At 43.7% G+C, this 17,990-nt stretch overlaps 1 protein-coding gene across 5 annotated transcripts in view; it reads left to right on the top strand.

Moving 5' to 3' along the window:
• The window catches only part of GPSM1 (G protein signaling modulator 1), a 982,732-nt gene that overhangs the window by 88,817 nt on the left and 875,925 nt on the right, over nucleotides 1–17,990 (top strand). For 2 of the 5 annotated variants that reach the window (XR_014963238.1, XM_085613260.1), the window contains exon 1: nucleotides 4,660–4,797. The exons of the other annotated variants lie outside the window; for them this stretch is intronic. Coding sequence is in view for 1 of the 2 variants with exons in the window: in XM_085613260.1 (XP_085469386.1) it covers nucleotides 4,685–4,797 (113 nt within the window). In the remaining variant the exon portion in view is untranslated. Of the gene's footprint in view, nucleotides 1–4,659; nucleotides 4,798–17,990 lie in introns of those variants that run through there. 5 annotated transcript variants of the gene reach the window in all.

Here is a 17,990-nt window from a genome sequence, read left to right as displayed (position 1 = left end):
ACCTTTATCCCCAGGTTTAATAGTTAAATCATGGCGCCGTTCCAAATCGGCTAGGGCAGTGCGTTCAGCTTTATTAAGATTATTTTGCCACCGTAGGTTTTTGGTAAGTAAATCATCGATGTTACTTTCAACAGTTTTCTCAAAGAGTTCAACTTTTTTATTGACCTGATTTAAGGAAGGAGTCCAATGTGATTTAGGTTTGAGTCCAGATCTATTTTCAACTATAGGTCGATTATCTTCTTTGTTTTTAAAAAAATCATTTAGTCTAACCTTCCTAAAAAAATTTGGTAGATCTCTTTCTAGATTGAATTTATCTACAGGAGTACCGATCGCATAGCCTAACCCTTTTTCTAATACGGAAATCTCATGATTACTGAGGGTTTTGCTAGAGAGATTAATGATTGGAGTTTTTCTATGATTCACTATTCCCAATGAGCCTGACTCCTGGTTCTCATGTAGGGTCGTCTCTGTTGGGGATTGTGGTATGAATTCCCTCGTCCCCGCCCTCGGCCTCGGGTTGGACCGGGGTTGTGTTGGCGCTGGTCTAAAAAAGACAGAGAGTCTCTACTGGTACCGGGGGCAGTGTCATTTCCTCTCTTGGGATTATCTTGTTGTTCTCCTTCAGATTCAGAGCTAGTATAAGATGTGTCAAAGAAGGTTACTCTTTTCTTTGGAAAATTTCTTTTAGGTTGTTGCCAGTTTGGTCTGTTATAAAATTCTTCTCTTGGTCGGTCATAGTAATCTTTTTATAGATAGGGATATACATACTCTAAGTTGTATTTTGAGACATCTTTCCTTAATTTATTTGCCTTTTTATTTAATAGATATTCCCTATAGCTTGCTACATCAGTTTGAATTTCCTCTAGCTTCTTTTTAGCTTCTTCTAATGCATTGTCATCTCTCAATCTGTTTTCCATTTCTTCAATTTCACCTTTTTCAATGCTAAGTATTTCATGTGCTGTCTCTATAATTAGCAACATCCAATCTCTACTACATCGATTGGCGATGAATGTCCAATTTTCTATGAATTTTGAATGTTTAATGAAGATTCCAGGTCCATTATACTGGCGGAGGAAAATCAGGGCAGCGCTGGTTTCTCTGTCAAACTGGCTGTGTTTGGTGTGGGTGGGACATGCCACCTTGGAGAGATCTTGGTGAGAATGTCACCAGCGTAAAACCATTGTAGGTACTGCAAAGAGGGGAGTACACTCTTGACACCCACATACCTAGTCCTGCTTACATACTGGGTGCTGTTTCTCAGTTTTTTCAGATGAACATACTCATCTTTTTATGAAAATCTGCCATCATTGCCTTAATAGTTTTATACAGCTTCAACTCTTCCAAACATGGTGGCATCATCTGCCACTGTAGATGGTGCTGCAGAACCCCCACCGTCTTTGACGGAGGTTGCACTGCACTCGAGCAAGCCCTATGGCGATGGCAGAGGTGTCGCTGGCAGAGGGACAGCTGATGGAATGTCGACCACTTGTTCCTCAGTAAAGCTATACATACCATTTACGTATATGAACTCACCTTTTTCAAACAACTGTTGGTACAACCTAATATTGACTACAACCACTATAATTACCAGTCTTAAGTTCCCATAATCTTTTGCAGTTCTGTGACACTGGAAATGTTGAGGTTCCCAATCAATTCAACCACAAAAACAAATAACATCCAATAAATAACTGTGTACTTATAACCACACTATACAGCGTATCCCAAACAACTCTATAACCGACTTAAACATCACAAGCCTGCTACAAAGAACTGGACATTTGAAGTTTAACACATACTGCAGTAAAAGTAGCCTGGGGCCCAGCAATGATAACTGGATTGTATTATAGCATTTGTTTGGCTCATACTACCTTTAAGGGGGGTTCTTAAGCACTAATCTTCACATATCGCAATCTACAACATGTGGGGTGTGTGGTTAGGAGGTGCAGTTTAGGTTTTGTGCCTCTGTGGGAAGTATTTTCAGTTGTTTGTGATGACCTCCACGGTACGGTTATCATGTTATGGGAAGCAGTATGTGAAAGATAGACCTTCAAATTATAGTTATCATAAGGACTTACCAGCTTAACCACGGGGGTGGTGGGATGTTGTGTGCCCATAAACCAAAAAGGGGGAGAGGGATAATCGGATAAGATGCAGTAATCCATACACCGGCGTGCACCAGAGATACTGTTAAACGAGTCAATGGATCAGTGGCGCAGCTAGACCTTGTGCCGCCCGTGGCAGTTACTGCTCTTGCTGCCCGGCTGCCAGAAGAGCAGGGGGGGCGCCACCCTGAAAACACAGCCCGCCCAGGGCGGATGCCACCCTCTTTATCCTCCCTTGCTACGCTACTGTAATGGGTACCAAAAGGGTACAAATGGGACTTGATGATATAAGCAGTAACCATGCATCTTTTTAGGTTAAGCCTGGGCAGTGTGTGCGCAGCTCTGCGAGGCATGTTGTATTCGAGTATGGATTGAATCTCCGCCCACTCTCCGCCCATATTCTACATTGGCTTGTGTCATTGTCCTATGTAAATGCTGCCTTCTGATTCGTTATTAGTCTTGTTAGTCTCTCCTTAGTACCGCCTTGTCTTCATTTGTAACCTCCCATGAGGACTGGCCCTTTTACTTCTGTTGTTACACGGTACGTCTTATTTAGTCTGTAAGCACTATTTTCTTTCATGAGTTTCTTCTACTGCAGGCACCACATGCTTTCCTGCAACATTCAGTGCACCATCCCCACTTTCACTTTCCAAGCAGCCCGGGACAACGGTGGCCACTTCTTTGAAATGCAATAGGTCTCGCATTTACCAGAGTATGAGCTATTGGCATTGTAAATGACAATGCCTTTTATTTATGTGTTAATTATCAAAACAGACAAATAAAAGGCATTGTCATTTTACAACGCAATAGCTTAAACTCTCGCAAATGCGAGACCTATTGCATTGCAAATGCTTGTTATTTTTATTTGTTAATTTACTTGTCCCCTGCAGAAGAAAGACAGCCCGTGAAAGAGAAAGGATGTGGAAGAGCGATGAAGGCCGGCAATCTGAAAAAAAGCGACACACACTTTAGAAGGCCCAGATTTCACCTACTCCTGCGAGGCCGTAGGAAGCCAACATTTTGAGCAGGGGTTCATACCCATAGCCTCTATCAGACTCCCGGAGGTTCTCAAAGGCGGGTGAGACCCAGTAGGACAACCCCAGTTGAGTCGTAGCTCCAACCCCAGCTAGATGGCACCGTGCACATGCAAGGGTGAGAGGCAAAGCAATTAGTTGGAGCAAATTGGCCTGCCTCTTGCTACCCTGCTGGCCCAACTTTCTAAGAGAACCCAATTCTTTTTCTTGGGTCCAAGAGACCCTTGTTCTTTCCAGTTTACATAAGGAGGCGTCCTCCTGACCATCTAGAATTTCCTCCCAGAACAACTTGCACTGTCCTGATTAGCGCTGAACGACATTTCAGGGTAAACAAGCATTGGCATAGCCAATAGGTCTCGCCTTTGGGACCTTATAAGTGTTTAGCCATGCAACAGTTGCATAACTAAACACTTATAAGGTCCCAAAAGCGAGACCTATTGGCTATGCCAAGCGGCCGTGCGGCCGCGAAAGTGAAAGTAATCGCGGTAAAAGTGGCGCGCGCGCCCGCGCACATGCACTGTAGCTCTAGGCTGGCCTGGTAGCACTTTTTGGAGCCCTCTCAATAAGTCTCGCCAGACCAGCGCATGCGCTGGGTCAGGCGAGACCTAAAAAGGGACGATGTGGTGCAAGGAGGCTTACACTGATTCCATCACTTCGGCTAGGACAGGTGCATGGCAACGACTTGATAGTTCTCAATTTATTCATTCTTAGCCCTGCCCCTCTGACCTGTGCGCCTTGCAAATAGCATGTTTTTTCACGGCAGTGTATAGTAAATTAAAATGTTATTACGCAATGTGATAGTAACCAGCTTACTTACCTGTGAAGTTCCTATGGATCCGTTAGCATGTCAGGCATTCGAATTACTGCATGTCTCAGCAGCGAGCGTTTAACTCACTTAGACTACCTGCCAGCTACAAGGGCGAGGGGCCGAGGAGTGGGGTGAGATTTACAGGGGGGAGTGGGCAGCCTGGGATGTTTAAAGCTGGCTGTGTGAAGAAGGGAGGGAAATATTCAAGGGTGTTCCTAGTCAGCGACCGACCACTTGAGCACAGCTGTGGAATAACGTCACCTGGTGAAGCGGGTACGTGTGGTGAATGCCTCTTCAGACCGTGTGAAGGTGACCTTGTAATACCTTGTGGAAATGCCACGTCCTTTGATGCTTTTCATTCCTGCTGGGCCCTCTCGGCTGCATACACGGTGCGCTTTAATATTTCTCGCGCATACAAATCACCAACAGCGCGCAGGCGACCAGCGCGTGCCCTAGAAACTGAAACCAAAAAACGTGAATGAACACAAACAAGGAAAGTGCATGTCCTGTGTCTGTGAAGATTCTTCTAAAGAGGCAGATAAACAGTGGGCAGTAGAAAGTGGTTACGTGAAGGTGGGTGAGAAGGAGCGGCACAAACCATGTCTGGAAAGCGGCTTCCTGTGCCAAGGACCAGGGCGAGCCTCTGCCGGGGCGTGACGGTGACTCAGAGGCGCTGGCTCCGGCCCAGCTCGCTGCTCGCGAGCGGTTACCAGATTTGAAAATGGATTCTAAGCTCGACCATGCCTCGGAGTGCGACCTGCAGGAGATCCCCGCACTTCAAGGCGCTGCGGAGGCTGTGGCGGTGTTTCCTCAGGCCCACGAGGCTTCTTGGCGCTGGACGCTGCCGAGGAAGGTAAGCGGAGGGAATTGGCGGTAATCCTAGAAGTTACCGTGAGGCTATAGCTGAGACAGAGTGGGCAAATGATGCTGTCAGGAAGCTATAAAGTGGGGACGCGGTTGGAAGCGTTGTGGAATGATGCTTACGATAAGGGTCTGCATTCAGGGTCTACCTAATAGCTCGCATCCAGGAACAGAAGGAGTTTGTAGTGTTGCCCCCACATGGAAGCGCTTATTAAAAGGGGTTCCCCGTTGGCACATGGTGCTTTTGTAGAGTACAACGTTAGCAATAACAAGCTGAACTCAGAAACACGTGTAGCGGCGTGTGTTTGGTGGCGTCATTAATTTACAGTTGTCAAACTGAAGTCACAGCCATTTAGAACTGGGGTGCCGCGAGCAAACATGTTTTCCGAATTTCAGTGAGTGACACTTTAATAAGTTAGAAACCGCTAGTATTCGTTGACTGTCGGATTTATCTGGGTTTTGCATATATTTAAAAATATGTCTGTTTTCAAATAGCCTGTGTTGTTGGTCAGACATCAGCTGGGGTGCTGTCTGGGCATGAGAGCAGGGGTGCCCCTATGCACTTCCCTCGCAGGGCTGGGGGCAGGCTGCAGAGGTTTTGGAGAGGTTTATCTATGGCAACCCCTCTCTTCTTGCAAGTTATCTCCAGAAGCGATCTTTCTCAGGTCATGCACACCGCCCGGGCAGGAGTTACTTGCAGAATGCAGTCAGATGCTGTGCGCACCGTGCCAGTCCTGGAGTCATTTGTATGCTTTGCTTAGAATTATCCAGTGGTAGAAGTGGGCGGGATCGGAAGGGCACGGCGCGCCCCTACTTTCTAAATTTAACCTAGTCCGTTCCCCTACTTATTTTAAAAATGCGTCCCAGGACGGCAGGAATGGTCCGAATGTAAAAAGTATTGCGTGATCGTCCAGCCCTGTGTGATGCACATTGAGGAAGGCTTCTTAAGTCGTCACGACCTCCTCCCCCCTTTACCCTCTGTGTCTGGTGCCAGGAGCCTGGCCAACAACACTGTAGGAGAAGTGTTTCACTGTAGGAACAATCAGTCAGCAGCGAAAACGGCTTCCTTTGGTGCCCCTGCTGCTACAGTGTGATTTACACCACATTTCGTGACTAGGCCCCCTATCTGCCCCCACTGCAACCAATACAATGGTCACATCAGGGTGCATAGGCAGCCCCACCCTTGACCTCATCTGCCCTGTATTTTGGGGCTCACCCAGACTGACAACGCCACAAGCAAAGGAAGAGCACTCCAGTGTTGAATTCCTGGCAGACTGTGCCCAAACCTTGGCGCTTTTAAAAATAAGCATTTGCAACGCAATAGGTCTTGCATTTGCAAAATTTTAACCTATTTGCATTGTCTTTTATTTATCTGTTTTCTAAACCAACACGGATAAAAGGTTTGTCATTTACAATGCCTATAGCTTTTCCACTGTAAATGCTTGTTTATGTTTGTGAAGAGCAAACTTTGACAAACTTGTATACCGAGCGCTGTTTAGTAAATTCGCAGTTAAAAAGCACATACAAGGAAAATCACAGTATACAAGTAAAAACAGCAAACACAGCAAGAACTTACAATGTACAAAGAACAGGAGGTGTTCCCATATACATTATTATGATCTCTGTCCAACTGCACCGATCCTTATAAACCTACTCATGAAGCAATGTACAAAATCTGCCCTAAAAAACAATCACAGACACGTCATCAGCGGTTATTGAACTGAACTGCCTCACTGCACGTCTATTAATTAAAAATAGTTTCACTGGACCCGGTTACAAGAAAAAAGTTTAAAAGGTGACAAAAACAAAAACCCACGGGGAATGAACGTTCTCCAGCTGGATTTTGGAATAGGCTGGAAACAAAATGGAGAACATCTAAGTTCACTGCAGCGATATCTTCGAATTGGGATTTATTCGTCTATATTGATTTAAACTAGTATTTGTGTTTAACCAGTACAAATTCCCTTCTTAATTACATACATTCTTTATTTTATACATTTTGGGGCTTATTTATGAGCCCTTATGTCACTTTTGCGCCGCCGGTGCGTCACTTTTTGTGACGCACCAGTGGCGTAAAAAATGCGCCTTGTTGCGTCATATTTACAAAGTGACACATCTAGGTCACTTTGTAAATCTCTGTGCCGCATTAGACCTGCGTCAGGTATAATCTATGCAAGGGGGGCGTTTTGACGCAAGAAAGGGTCGTAGAAGTGACGCAGTGAAATCTATAAGATTTCTAGGACACTAATGTGTCAATATCTTACGCCTGCCTCATGGCAGACATAAGACTGACGGAGGCACTATCAACATGGGACTTGCCCATATGAAAGGACCCATTGCTGGAGTTGCGTCACTTTTGTTACACACTCCAGCAATGCGTCACTTTTGCACCTACAGATATGTCAGAAATACTGACGTATCTGTCACTCCTTGCGACACGAAGCGTCATACTGTAAATATGACGCATCATTGGTGTCGCAGGGAGGACGCAGTGAAAAGTTATGCATCGCTGTTTTTACTCAACGATGCGTCACTTTTCATAAATGAGGCCCTTTGTATTTATCATATGTACAAAAATACACAATAAACATCTGATAGGATGCAAATGGATCCAGTTTCAACCACTTCATAACTGTTCAAGTATAACCATTTATAATTGTTCAAGTTGAATTTTCACCACAGTCAGCCACCTGACCACAAACTAACAATTTAAAGCTTAACAAAAGTTGTTTCTAAACACGTTCTGACAATTCACAGAACTACTCTATGAAATAATAAAGTACTGTGTTGGCATGGCATACAGCACACAAGGTCTGACTCCCCCTGCCCCAGGAAACCCACACAAAGTAGTGAGCCATCAACCATACATAGGGTGAATTACAAGAGTCTTTCAAGCCTAGCCTACAAAGCCATTCAAAGTCATTCCCTTCTACCTCGCCCAATGGGTAGTAGCTTTGAACACCCCCATTCGTTCCATGAGTTCAGCTAACCATCATCCTCTCATCGCAAGAAGCCCTGTATTGCCCTCCAATGTGCTCCCTCAAAGTTCTAACTCTTTTGACTACTCGGAACTCTTCCATGGAAATAAATGTCTTCCAAATCACATCAGGGGCACGCTCTTCCTTACGTAATTCAAATGAATAAATAACTCACCTCACTCCAGCGAGGCCTAACTCGACCTTCAACCTCCCATCACTAGCCCCTACTAAACCATAGAAGGCCTCGCTAGGCCTTAGAAGCCTAGTCTCTTAGGACCAGCAGGTGGACCCTTCCTGTGGCCAGTGTGTGTTAACCTTGAAGCCCAGTCCTCCACAATCCATACTGAAGTTCACCTACAGTCTTGCGGGCAGGCCTACGAAGAAGCAGACTCTAGATAAACAGAGACTTTGTCACTGAGGTCACAGGACCCTTGAGGCCAGTCCGCCTCACCCAGTGGTGCCTCCATTGGCTTTGTTCTAGCAGTAGTAGTGAAACTCACCATGGATGGACAATGCAGGATTTGCACGCACACCAAACCAAGGGGCATATTTACGAGGACCTTGTATCATGGTTGCACCACGGAACATGGTAAATGCACGGCGCATATCTCCAAGTCATACTTATGAAGCCACTCATAGCCACTTTGCATGGCTTTGAATGGTTTCATAGATATGGAGTAATGCGACACAGCACAAATCGCCACTTTGCCTTCCTCTGGTCAAGTGACGCGTTGTGGTGGGTGTTCCCATGCAACTCCCATGGTTTTTGATGCATTCCTAGATTTACAAGGACTTGTAAACCTGGGAATGTATCAAAATCTTACGCCTCCCCAAGGGGGGCACAACAAGGAGAAATTTCTTTATTTCTCCCTGTTTTTTTCTCTTTCTATATGTGCAGCACACATAGAAAGAGGAAAAAGCCTCTCAGGATTGTTTTTGTGCAGGAAGGTGCCGCTTCCTGCACAAAAACAATCCTGCATGCAACAGGGTGCCTGCATTGGCGCTCCGCTTAAGAAACAGCACCAGTGCTAGGGGAAAAGACAGAAATGGACCGTATGGGATAAATACGGTCCACTCCTGCCTTTTCCCTGTGACGCAGGGCAGCGCAGCAAAATAACTTGCTGCGCTGCCCTGCGCCACCATTCCCGTATATATGCCTCTAAGTTCGCAAACTTCACCGTCTCTCTGCTTCTTGCACAAGCACATTTAACATGTGCTGCCTGCTTTGGGGCCACTGCAATTATGCAGCAATGGAGGACAAAATTATGTTGCAGTGTTGACTAAATTATGCAGCAAAGAAAGGCTGCAGCGTAACGCGTGGTACATTTTCGGATACTTTATATTCTGACTATTTTACACATGCTAACAGTCTCTGCAAAGCTTTTGCCTCATTAATACTAGTTTAACATACAAGTGCAGCAGTGACAATGGTGACCAGTCAAGCTTTCTAAAGGGCCTTCTACTTCACAGCAACACAAGTCGCGTGTTTTGGTCCGTTTGAGCTACAAACAATTCTTTAGTTAAAACCATCAGATTATGCAACGGACGATGTATTATGTGGCAAATATGGCAGAGCTATATTTATGTGTAAAACATTTGCAAACTAGGATATTTTGTCATTCATGTTTGAACTTCCTCATGCAGTCTCTGTTGGGTGGTATTTCTAGACACCTACAGTGCTTGTGGAGAGACAAAGGCTGAAGTTGGCTAAAAGTGACTGCAGAGGATATTAGTCTGAAGAAGAGAAAATAACTGATTGAGATCATCTGAGGTCCACTACCTATTTCTGACTCTACAACTGCTTGAGTCTCATAATTTCAGAATTGATACATTTGCAAGTCTCATTGCTAACTAACTTGAGTAGTAATTTCACAAACTACTAATATAATAATTGTTTCTCATTCATCTGATATTGCTAAAAGCATCTGCAAAACCAACAAGTCTGGGTTGTTTTAGGTGTATACATTCATTTTTGAGTGCTATTTCTAGATAAAAAAACAGGAAACCAGGAGGCATCTTGTGGTAAATAAAATTCATTACCGGGACTTAATTTGATACGGAAACATAATAAAATAGCTCAGTAAAATGAGAGGCAGAATCCGTGGTATCAGAGGTTCGGAATGGGCTTTATTCCAATGATCGATTATAATCGGTTGCTCCAAGTTCCATCACCACGGAGGTTCAGGAAGTGAAGTACATACATGATTGACAAGAAATGACTTTTATAGAACATACAATACAATGAAGCGAATACAGTAGGCATAACAATTGATAAGGAAAATGACGATTCATATGCGTAACCGAAAATGGGTGTAATAAGGAGTAAAAAGGAACATAATTGGTTATGATGTCATATATAGGTGGATCTATAAGATAATACTTGGCATAGATGCGCGCGCAGCAGCATGACGTGTGATTGACGTGCAACTAGGGGGTGAAGGGGACTTGACATTTAGCTCTACATGTGGAGACGAAAAGTCTGGGGGGTCAAGTCAACCTAATCCCAAATCATATCTAACATCCTATGTTTAAAGAACTATGTTATCCACAAAAGAAGGACTCTCGGACAGAATCTATTCTATACTGACTGTGCGTGCGTGTACAAGCGTCTAAGTGTCTACACTAAATGCGAGGGGGTAGGAATATTCCATGGTAACAGGACTATGAATTACTTGCATAAAGACAGAGAAGCCGAGCCATTGCTTGGTAGCTGGAAGGATGTTTACTTAAACTACTAGACAGGAATGCATCGGCTGAGGGGTGAAGTAGATAACTCGAAGGTGAAATACAGTTCTTGGCAGAGAATAGGCTGATGTCAGGCTTCGTGAGCCGCGCAGAGAATGAGACAAAGTTCATGGTCACAGATGCAGGCTCAGACTGGAGTTTTCAGAGGCAGAAGGCAAGAAGAGTTTGATGACAGAATCAGGGCCTACTTGCCTGGACTGTAAAATGGCATAGGTGAACCATATAAAGCCGGTGGCTTTTCATACTTAGGAATGGAATATCCGGCCTATTCATGGCGGATCTGACAGAGGACATGTTGGCGGTGGACGCACATGTGTTTGCGTCTTCATAACTGGAACTGGAGGAAACATACATGTACTTGTAATATGCACATAGAACCGTTGGGGTCCAAGATAGGGGACATAACTGACCAGAAAAATCCATATTTCCACAATCTAATGCTGGCTTCATGACATGTTGCATGAAGCACACAAAAAATGTAGGACTACAATTTTGCATTGACCGAGGGGCTCAGAATGATGTAATCAACAGTGCTTCCCAGCACATCGGGTCCCCTGTCATAGAATTTAAACCCACATTTTATGTTCAGAAATGGTTAGAAATAAGGAGAAGTGCTGATGAAAGAAACTGCATGGCTCGAAGACAAATGGTGTCTGGTTACACTGATAAGCGTATTTGGGACATTCTGTGCTGGAAAACGTATCCCACATTGTAAATGTATTTTAATATCATTAACTCCTATATTAAACCTCAAATAAGCGTGTATCCATTGATTGTATTAAATAACGTTATAAGCTGTAACTGGTCAGTGAAATGCCAAACATACTAAAAATTAGTATGTTTTGCTCTTTTTAGCCACACCACTGACTCCGCCCACTGAACAAATCCTCTGTTATTCTCACCTCCTGATGCTCCGCCCACAGTTCCCCTACTTTTTTTCCCCCACTTCGACCACTGGAATTATCCAAGCATCAGGACACACGTGGAGCCCACATCAATCAAGGTTCTTGGCCTGTAATGCGTGTGTCGAATGAAAAATGGCTCAATTTAAGCACGCACATGGTTTGATTTACAGCATGTAAAAATGAGAATTCTATGAAAATAGAAGATTAAAAAAAATAGGCACAAACGGATGTTTTTAGAAAATACAACAAAAATACAAATAAAAATAGTAGCAACGTAGTAGCTAACATGTATGGCGATTCAAAATACAAAAATCTTTAGGAAATTATTTTAAGCAAATATTAAACCTCAGCTTAACCCAACCCCTGTCTGTTACTTCATTCTTATAAACTAAACCTAACCTTTTTTCAGTTACTGTATTGTGTCTCTGGGATCTTACCCCTATTTCTTTTGCCATATCACCGTTCTCCAACACCTCCTACTTTACCATCCTTACACCATCAAGTACACCTTACATCATTCTCGACCCAGGTCCTAAAATTAAACTAACCCTGTCACTTGCCTCAGCCCTAACCCTTTCCTCAGAGCTTTAAGTGGGATGGAAAAACTGGGGGGTCTCTCAAAGGGGCGTGGCCACTGAAATTATGGCCGTGGCTTAAAAACACATGAGCTAAAAATCTATGCCTAGCATAGTCTGCCGCCCAACTTGTATTTTGCTGTTTCTGTCCACTAGTGAGAAGTGAGCTCGCGCTCATCGATGTGCCTGCTGTAACTGCAGTCGAGAAAAAAACGGACCGCCTGTGCCAGGGCACAAAACAGAGCCCGATAGAGACCCGTTTCGAGGCCCCCTTTAAAAAACTGCTAGTGCTCAGCACCGGTGAGACCTGGTCCACTTAAAGTCCTGCCTTTCCTCAATCCTAACATTAACACTCACTCCAAGCCTAACCGTGACACCGCCGCTTACACCTTTCATTATATCATCCATTACACTAACCCTATGTTAACCTCACCCGTATCCATTACCTAACCCCTTCACTCACTTTTACCCCAATCTTAACACTAACCCATACTCCTTCCCTAACCCATACATCCACATGACATCATCCCTCATAATAGCATACCCTAACCCCTTCCTTAGCTTCCTACATTTAACCTTAACTTGACCTTAATCCTAAAATTGTCCCCAAACAATTTTTTTTATCTACCTCTTTTTATTCCATTTTTGTAGTCTAATTTTTTACCTTTTTAGTTTTTGCCTCTGTCCTTTTTACTTTGTTTTTTTTTACCAATTCGCAATGGTTGAGAAATCCTTACAAAGTCATGTGTTTTTGTGTGACACTCCTTTCTGGTTGTGGGCACACCCTATAATAGATGGAAGAAATCTGGTTCAATGAGGACTACCAGGGAGAAGGTCAATTTTGAAGAAAATGATAAGACTTAAGTATTCTGTTTACCCGACCTCCTATTGATGGTGCCGAAGATCAGAAAGAAGAGCGCAAAGCAGATATTTAAAGCATCAAAACCTGCTCAACAAGTTAAATTTTCAGGACCACCGTTTCTGAAGATGACTACTGATGGAGACACCCTGTAGCCTCTGATGGCCATGTGGTACATCATTCAGTGAGTGTGAGACCTCCAATCATTACATTTCCAACTCTGTCTGGACCATCAATTTCTTCTACAGATGAATCACCAACAGGCGCGCAACACCCATTGGACTCAAAGGGCTTCAGTCCCCCCCATCGTGTGTGGCAGCCCGGGATGAGACAGCTTCTCGGGCACACACACAGCCGCACCCGAGCACTTCACAGGTCTTTAAAAGACCACTTGCATGTTAATGAGGCCTCGCTGTTGTTTTACCGCTTCTAAGATCCCCTGCAGCTCCACTCTGCCTATTGCTTAAAGATTCAGCCCACCCGAAATTTTTTCTTAGCCCCCCCCCCCCCGAAATTTGGCTCTAGTTGCGCCTCTGATCACCAACACCGGTTGATTGTAAAGTTGGGCAACTTCCAACCTTTTATTCGACACAGTCTCTAATATGTTCTTACGAACCTGCCTTACAAGGATGAACTCTATTATATCTATCTATGGAAATGAAAGTCAAGGTTTGCTGTGCCTTAGTTTGTAACTAGTGTTACATTCCTTTCCCCCCATTTTATGAAGGCACTAGAGAATCTATAATGATACATGTCAACCAGAAGACAGAGGCAGATCAGATCCACACTACAGTTCAAATTTTAAACTCGAATTTCAAACGAGTCTTCCAGGACTGGACATGTCCTTACTTCTAACGAGATGTCCACTCAATTCACCCAGTTAAGAGGAAATCATCGGTACTCTTTCAGGAGATGTTTTCCTGTACTCTGGTCTATGTGAACCTCTGGTACCTAAGAAAGTTTCTTCCCCATGGGAGCAAACATGTTCTGGGCATGTCTAGACTACGTTTTGGCACTAGCTGTGCTAGTATATCACCCCCGTTCTGCTTCACTCCCACAAACGTACACCCGCAAGCTAAATCCACTTCAAGCCGGATTTAATTTCTCATTGATATTTATAATGAGACTGATCCACCGTGCCTAATACCAAAGTGTCAGTGGTATATCCCAGAGTTCATTGTAAGACGTGTTGGGGCAATTTCAGGGTGTGTCCAGGATTCCAGAGGAACAAGTCCTTAAAAAGTGTCTTCTCCTTGGATTCTCTCTTGCATGTCAATTTACATAAATTACAAGCAATAGGTATTTGACCATTATCAACTCCTGTATTTTTTATCATCACCAAATATGGCTCATCCTCTCCATCTGGTTTGAGTTTTAGGTTTAATATCAAAAGGCTACTTAATTAAGTATGATTTCTTTGTAAATACACATAGGTTCTGAGACCCTGCTTTCTGCGAGGGCAGCTGATTGTTGCAGTGGGACTTACTCGCCACTGTCCCCCTTGTCATTCTGACACCTATTTTTTTTTCAGCTTTTTTACCCTAATATTACTATTAGCATTTAAAGAGATAATTCTTGCATTTTCACATTGCTTGTAATGCATAAAAATGTTCATACAGAAAATAAAATATTTTATATTTTAAAGTAAACTCCTAAAAAGAAAGACATACGTAAAATTCAAATGATGCTTGACACACAATTGAACGAACATGACCGTGAGGTGAGTTTTAAGTACGAAAATGGGAATGTGTTGGGTTAACAATTTGAAAATATATATGTGCCAAGAGTATACAAAAAAGAGACTCGAGATGCACTGTAAGAGATATTGGAGCCAATGGTATGAACGTGAACACAAACCACAAGAGCGAGACATAGAACAAGCCGTACGATGATGGAGGAAGAGGGATTTCAAAACCATTGACACATTTGAAAGTCTCTCTAAAGAAGCAAGTGATGCAGAAGAAGTAAGGAGCTGAGCTACATTGCCCAAGCAGAAATTAGAAAATACTTTTGTGAAAAGAGGATTGAGGCTCGAAGATCAAGAAAGTGCCGCAGCCAATAGACAAAATGGGATATCATTAAAACTTTGAATTCTCATTAGAGTGGAAGAGAACGCGGGGAAAGTTCCCATTTTCCATAAATTGGCGGCCGGTTTTTCATTTGAGAATGGTTACATGATCAATGATTCAATGCGCAGAATATTCAACGTGGAACAAAGATGTCGCCTTATGAGGGCTTGTATGCTCTTCTCAATGTTTCAGAGGAGTCATGAACTGATCTCAGTCATTCATGTTGATGTCTATTTTCAGTCATTTCAAGTCCTAGTTTATTCAGTGGAGATCAGTTGTACTTTACTGATATGTTTTAGAACAGTATCTTCTTTTTGTCTTCCTTTTCAATTACTCTCTGTAGGTCAATTCACCCATCAATGGTCTCCCTAGATTTTTGGCTTATATGAGTCTGGGTGTACTGACCCTTTTGACTCTTGAATGCTGGCAGCCTGCTAAACTCCTTCACTTCTTGTGCTTAAAACGTAGGCCAGTGTTTAATGGTAAAGTCACAGGAATATGGCACAGAAATGGCACCTGGGCATAGAAGTACACCACCCACACGAGTAACCGTAAAAGCATATGTCAAAATAAAACTTACGACATGTGGAAGGACTACTTTATCCTTTTGGTAAGTCATCCATGAGAAGTGCCTTACGGCTACAGGACCTGGGTGCACAAGGTTAAAGGGGAGACATGCAGCTAGTGGGATAGGCCTGTCCCTGACAGGATGGCAGGATTAAAGGTGCTTCTTCAGTGCAAAGGCTGCAGTGGCCTTTGTCTATTGTACAAGCCTGCCTAGGAATACAAGTAGTATTTTTGTATAGTTTGAGTTTGGAAATGCCTAGGAAAACAATTGTCGTAAAGTTGTACTAGCTATCAAAGCGTTGTACAACGGTAACAGTGAATGTCTGATAAGTGTATCCCAGAGATGATTTTATTAAATGCTGTCCATCTTTGGCCGGATCTTCTACCGGGCTCCAGTCCCCCACCCTCCAGTGGTTTTAATGAACCCTTCCAGCCTGATCATTAGATGCAAAATGCCTTACAGGTAAGAACCAAATGCCCTGGTCTTACAGCTGATCTCTGGCAGGAAGTTAGGGGAAGGTTTATTCTGGAGCGTCCTCTCCTAGTTATTGAGCAGCGCAAGGGACATCAGGGACAACAGATGGACATTACAAGGGGACACGCAGTAACTCCAACAGCAACACGTGTACAGTATATAGGGTTCTGCTGGAAGCCACGCCCTTAATGCTGGCCTGCTCCCATGCTTCCAGACGAGTTGTCTTCTTTCCTCACATGTGGTGGCCTGAGCTCTGAACAATACTGGGTTTGATTGTTAAGGGCAGTTTCCTCATTTTACTAGGACAGTTCCTTGGTGGGATTTACAGGTACTGACAGAGGCCCTGCCAATGTCCAAATTCCTGCTAGCTGGGTTTTTGTGGTTGGGGTGCGGTAAAGTGATAGGGAGTATTTAGAAAACAGGCTGACTTGACTGTGGGAACCTACTGTCAATAGGACCTCTCACAGTGCCTGGTCAGTAACCAAAGGCTTCCATCAGCTAGAACATCAGAACACGAGCTGTAGAACCAAGCGAAAGAATTTGCTGCCATGTCTGCCTGGAGGGTCTGGTCCTGCTTCCAAAAACTGGAAGAGCTTCTCAAGGATGGGACCAGATGGACACCTGTTCTCTCAAGGACAAAAAGAACAAAAGGGGCATCTTTTCTGTGATAACCAGCAGCTCTGTGGGCACTGATAACTATGCTGAAGTTGTGGCTGAAATGAGTGACCAAATTGTCCTCCTGATGCTGTTGGTGCCCTCATTCCTTAGAATCTGCCCTTGAGGATTGGGAACTTGGGGGGGCGGGGGTGAACAGGAGAAGGAACACCCGCATCCAAAAACAGTTTGGACATGGAAACATGTTGACCTCAGTGGACCAGGTCTGTCTGAAAAAGGCACAATCTTGAAGAGCACGATGTCCAGGTTTGCACCGTTTTGCTGAGTTCACTGCAAGAAAGCAAACTGCAGTGGGACTTTGCACTGACGGTATCCAGTCACGTGGAGCACCGCCCAGCTGAGGCTCGCGACCCTTTCTGCTGGAGGAATCTGAGCTCCATAGTTTCCTCTAAGTCTAAAAGATAAAACTTGAGAGAGTAGAAAAGTGGGCAAAGTCATCATAGCGGGGAAGTAAAGTTGATGGCTTTATGCTTCAATTTTTCCATGATGTGAGCTTTTGGGCTCCACACTCAAGACACAACAGAACCACACATTCAACATATCCAGCTTTGTGGAAGCCTTGCTGGCCACAGTGTCCTGAGTTGCTCTCTTGGAACATTTTGACTAACACAGTTCTTTTAGGTCACTCTGTAAAACTACCAGGAAAAACTGCTGGGCTTTATCTAAACCACACTTGATCATGGTTGGCCTGGAAATGTGCCTAGGACTCTGTGGCATGCGCCTATTTACTTACATTGGTGCTCTGTGTGGTCATGACGCTTTTTGGTATTTAAAATTTTAAAATCTATTCCCCTAATATGATTTTGACAATTTGTGTGATGTTTACTTTGGGAGTTCGTACATTGCTCTCCCTCAATTAATAATCCACAACCTCACACCCTCTTTTCTCGGTTGCATACATACTGTCATATGCATTTTAATAATTCTTTAGCAAGAATCAATGAAAAGATAAAAAAATGAAATTTTAAAAAAAGACAATGGTAAATTTCATACCAGAGAGGTGGGATGGGCAGAGAGCGAGAGGGAAAATGTAGGTATGAAGACTATAAGAAAAAAGAGCAGTCTGTAAAACATGAGTATGTATAGAATTTGGTTGAGTAGAATATGATCCTTTGGACCCATGACATACAGCAGGTTTATCTTTGTTCTCTTTTTTTATCAGTGCTGCAGGACACCGCACTAGGTTATATATGGGCCCCTTTGACAGCATACTTATCTTTGGCCCATTGAGTTATAGTTATTGTGTGGGCCATTTGATCTCTGAGTTTGATTTAAACCCTAGGGGGGGGGGGGGATTCTGGATGAAATAAAGGGGTGGATTTGCTGTTGACTAGAGG

Source organism: Triturus cristatus, chromosome 1_2, assembly GCF_964204655.1.
Source record: "Triturus cristatus chromosome 1_2, aTriCri1.1, whole genome shotgun sequence".
NCBI lineage: Eukaryota > Metazoa > Chordata > Amphibia > Caudata > Salamandridae > Triturus > Triturus cristatus.
Note: the sequence above shows the minus strand (reverse complement) of the source record. Positions and strands in the feature narration are given on the sequence as shown.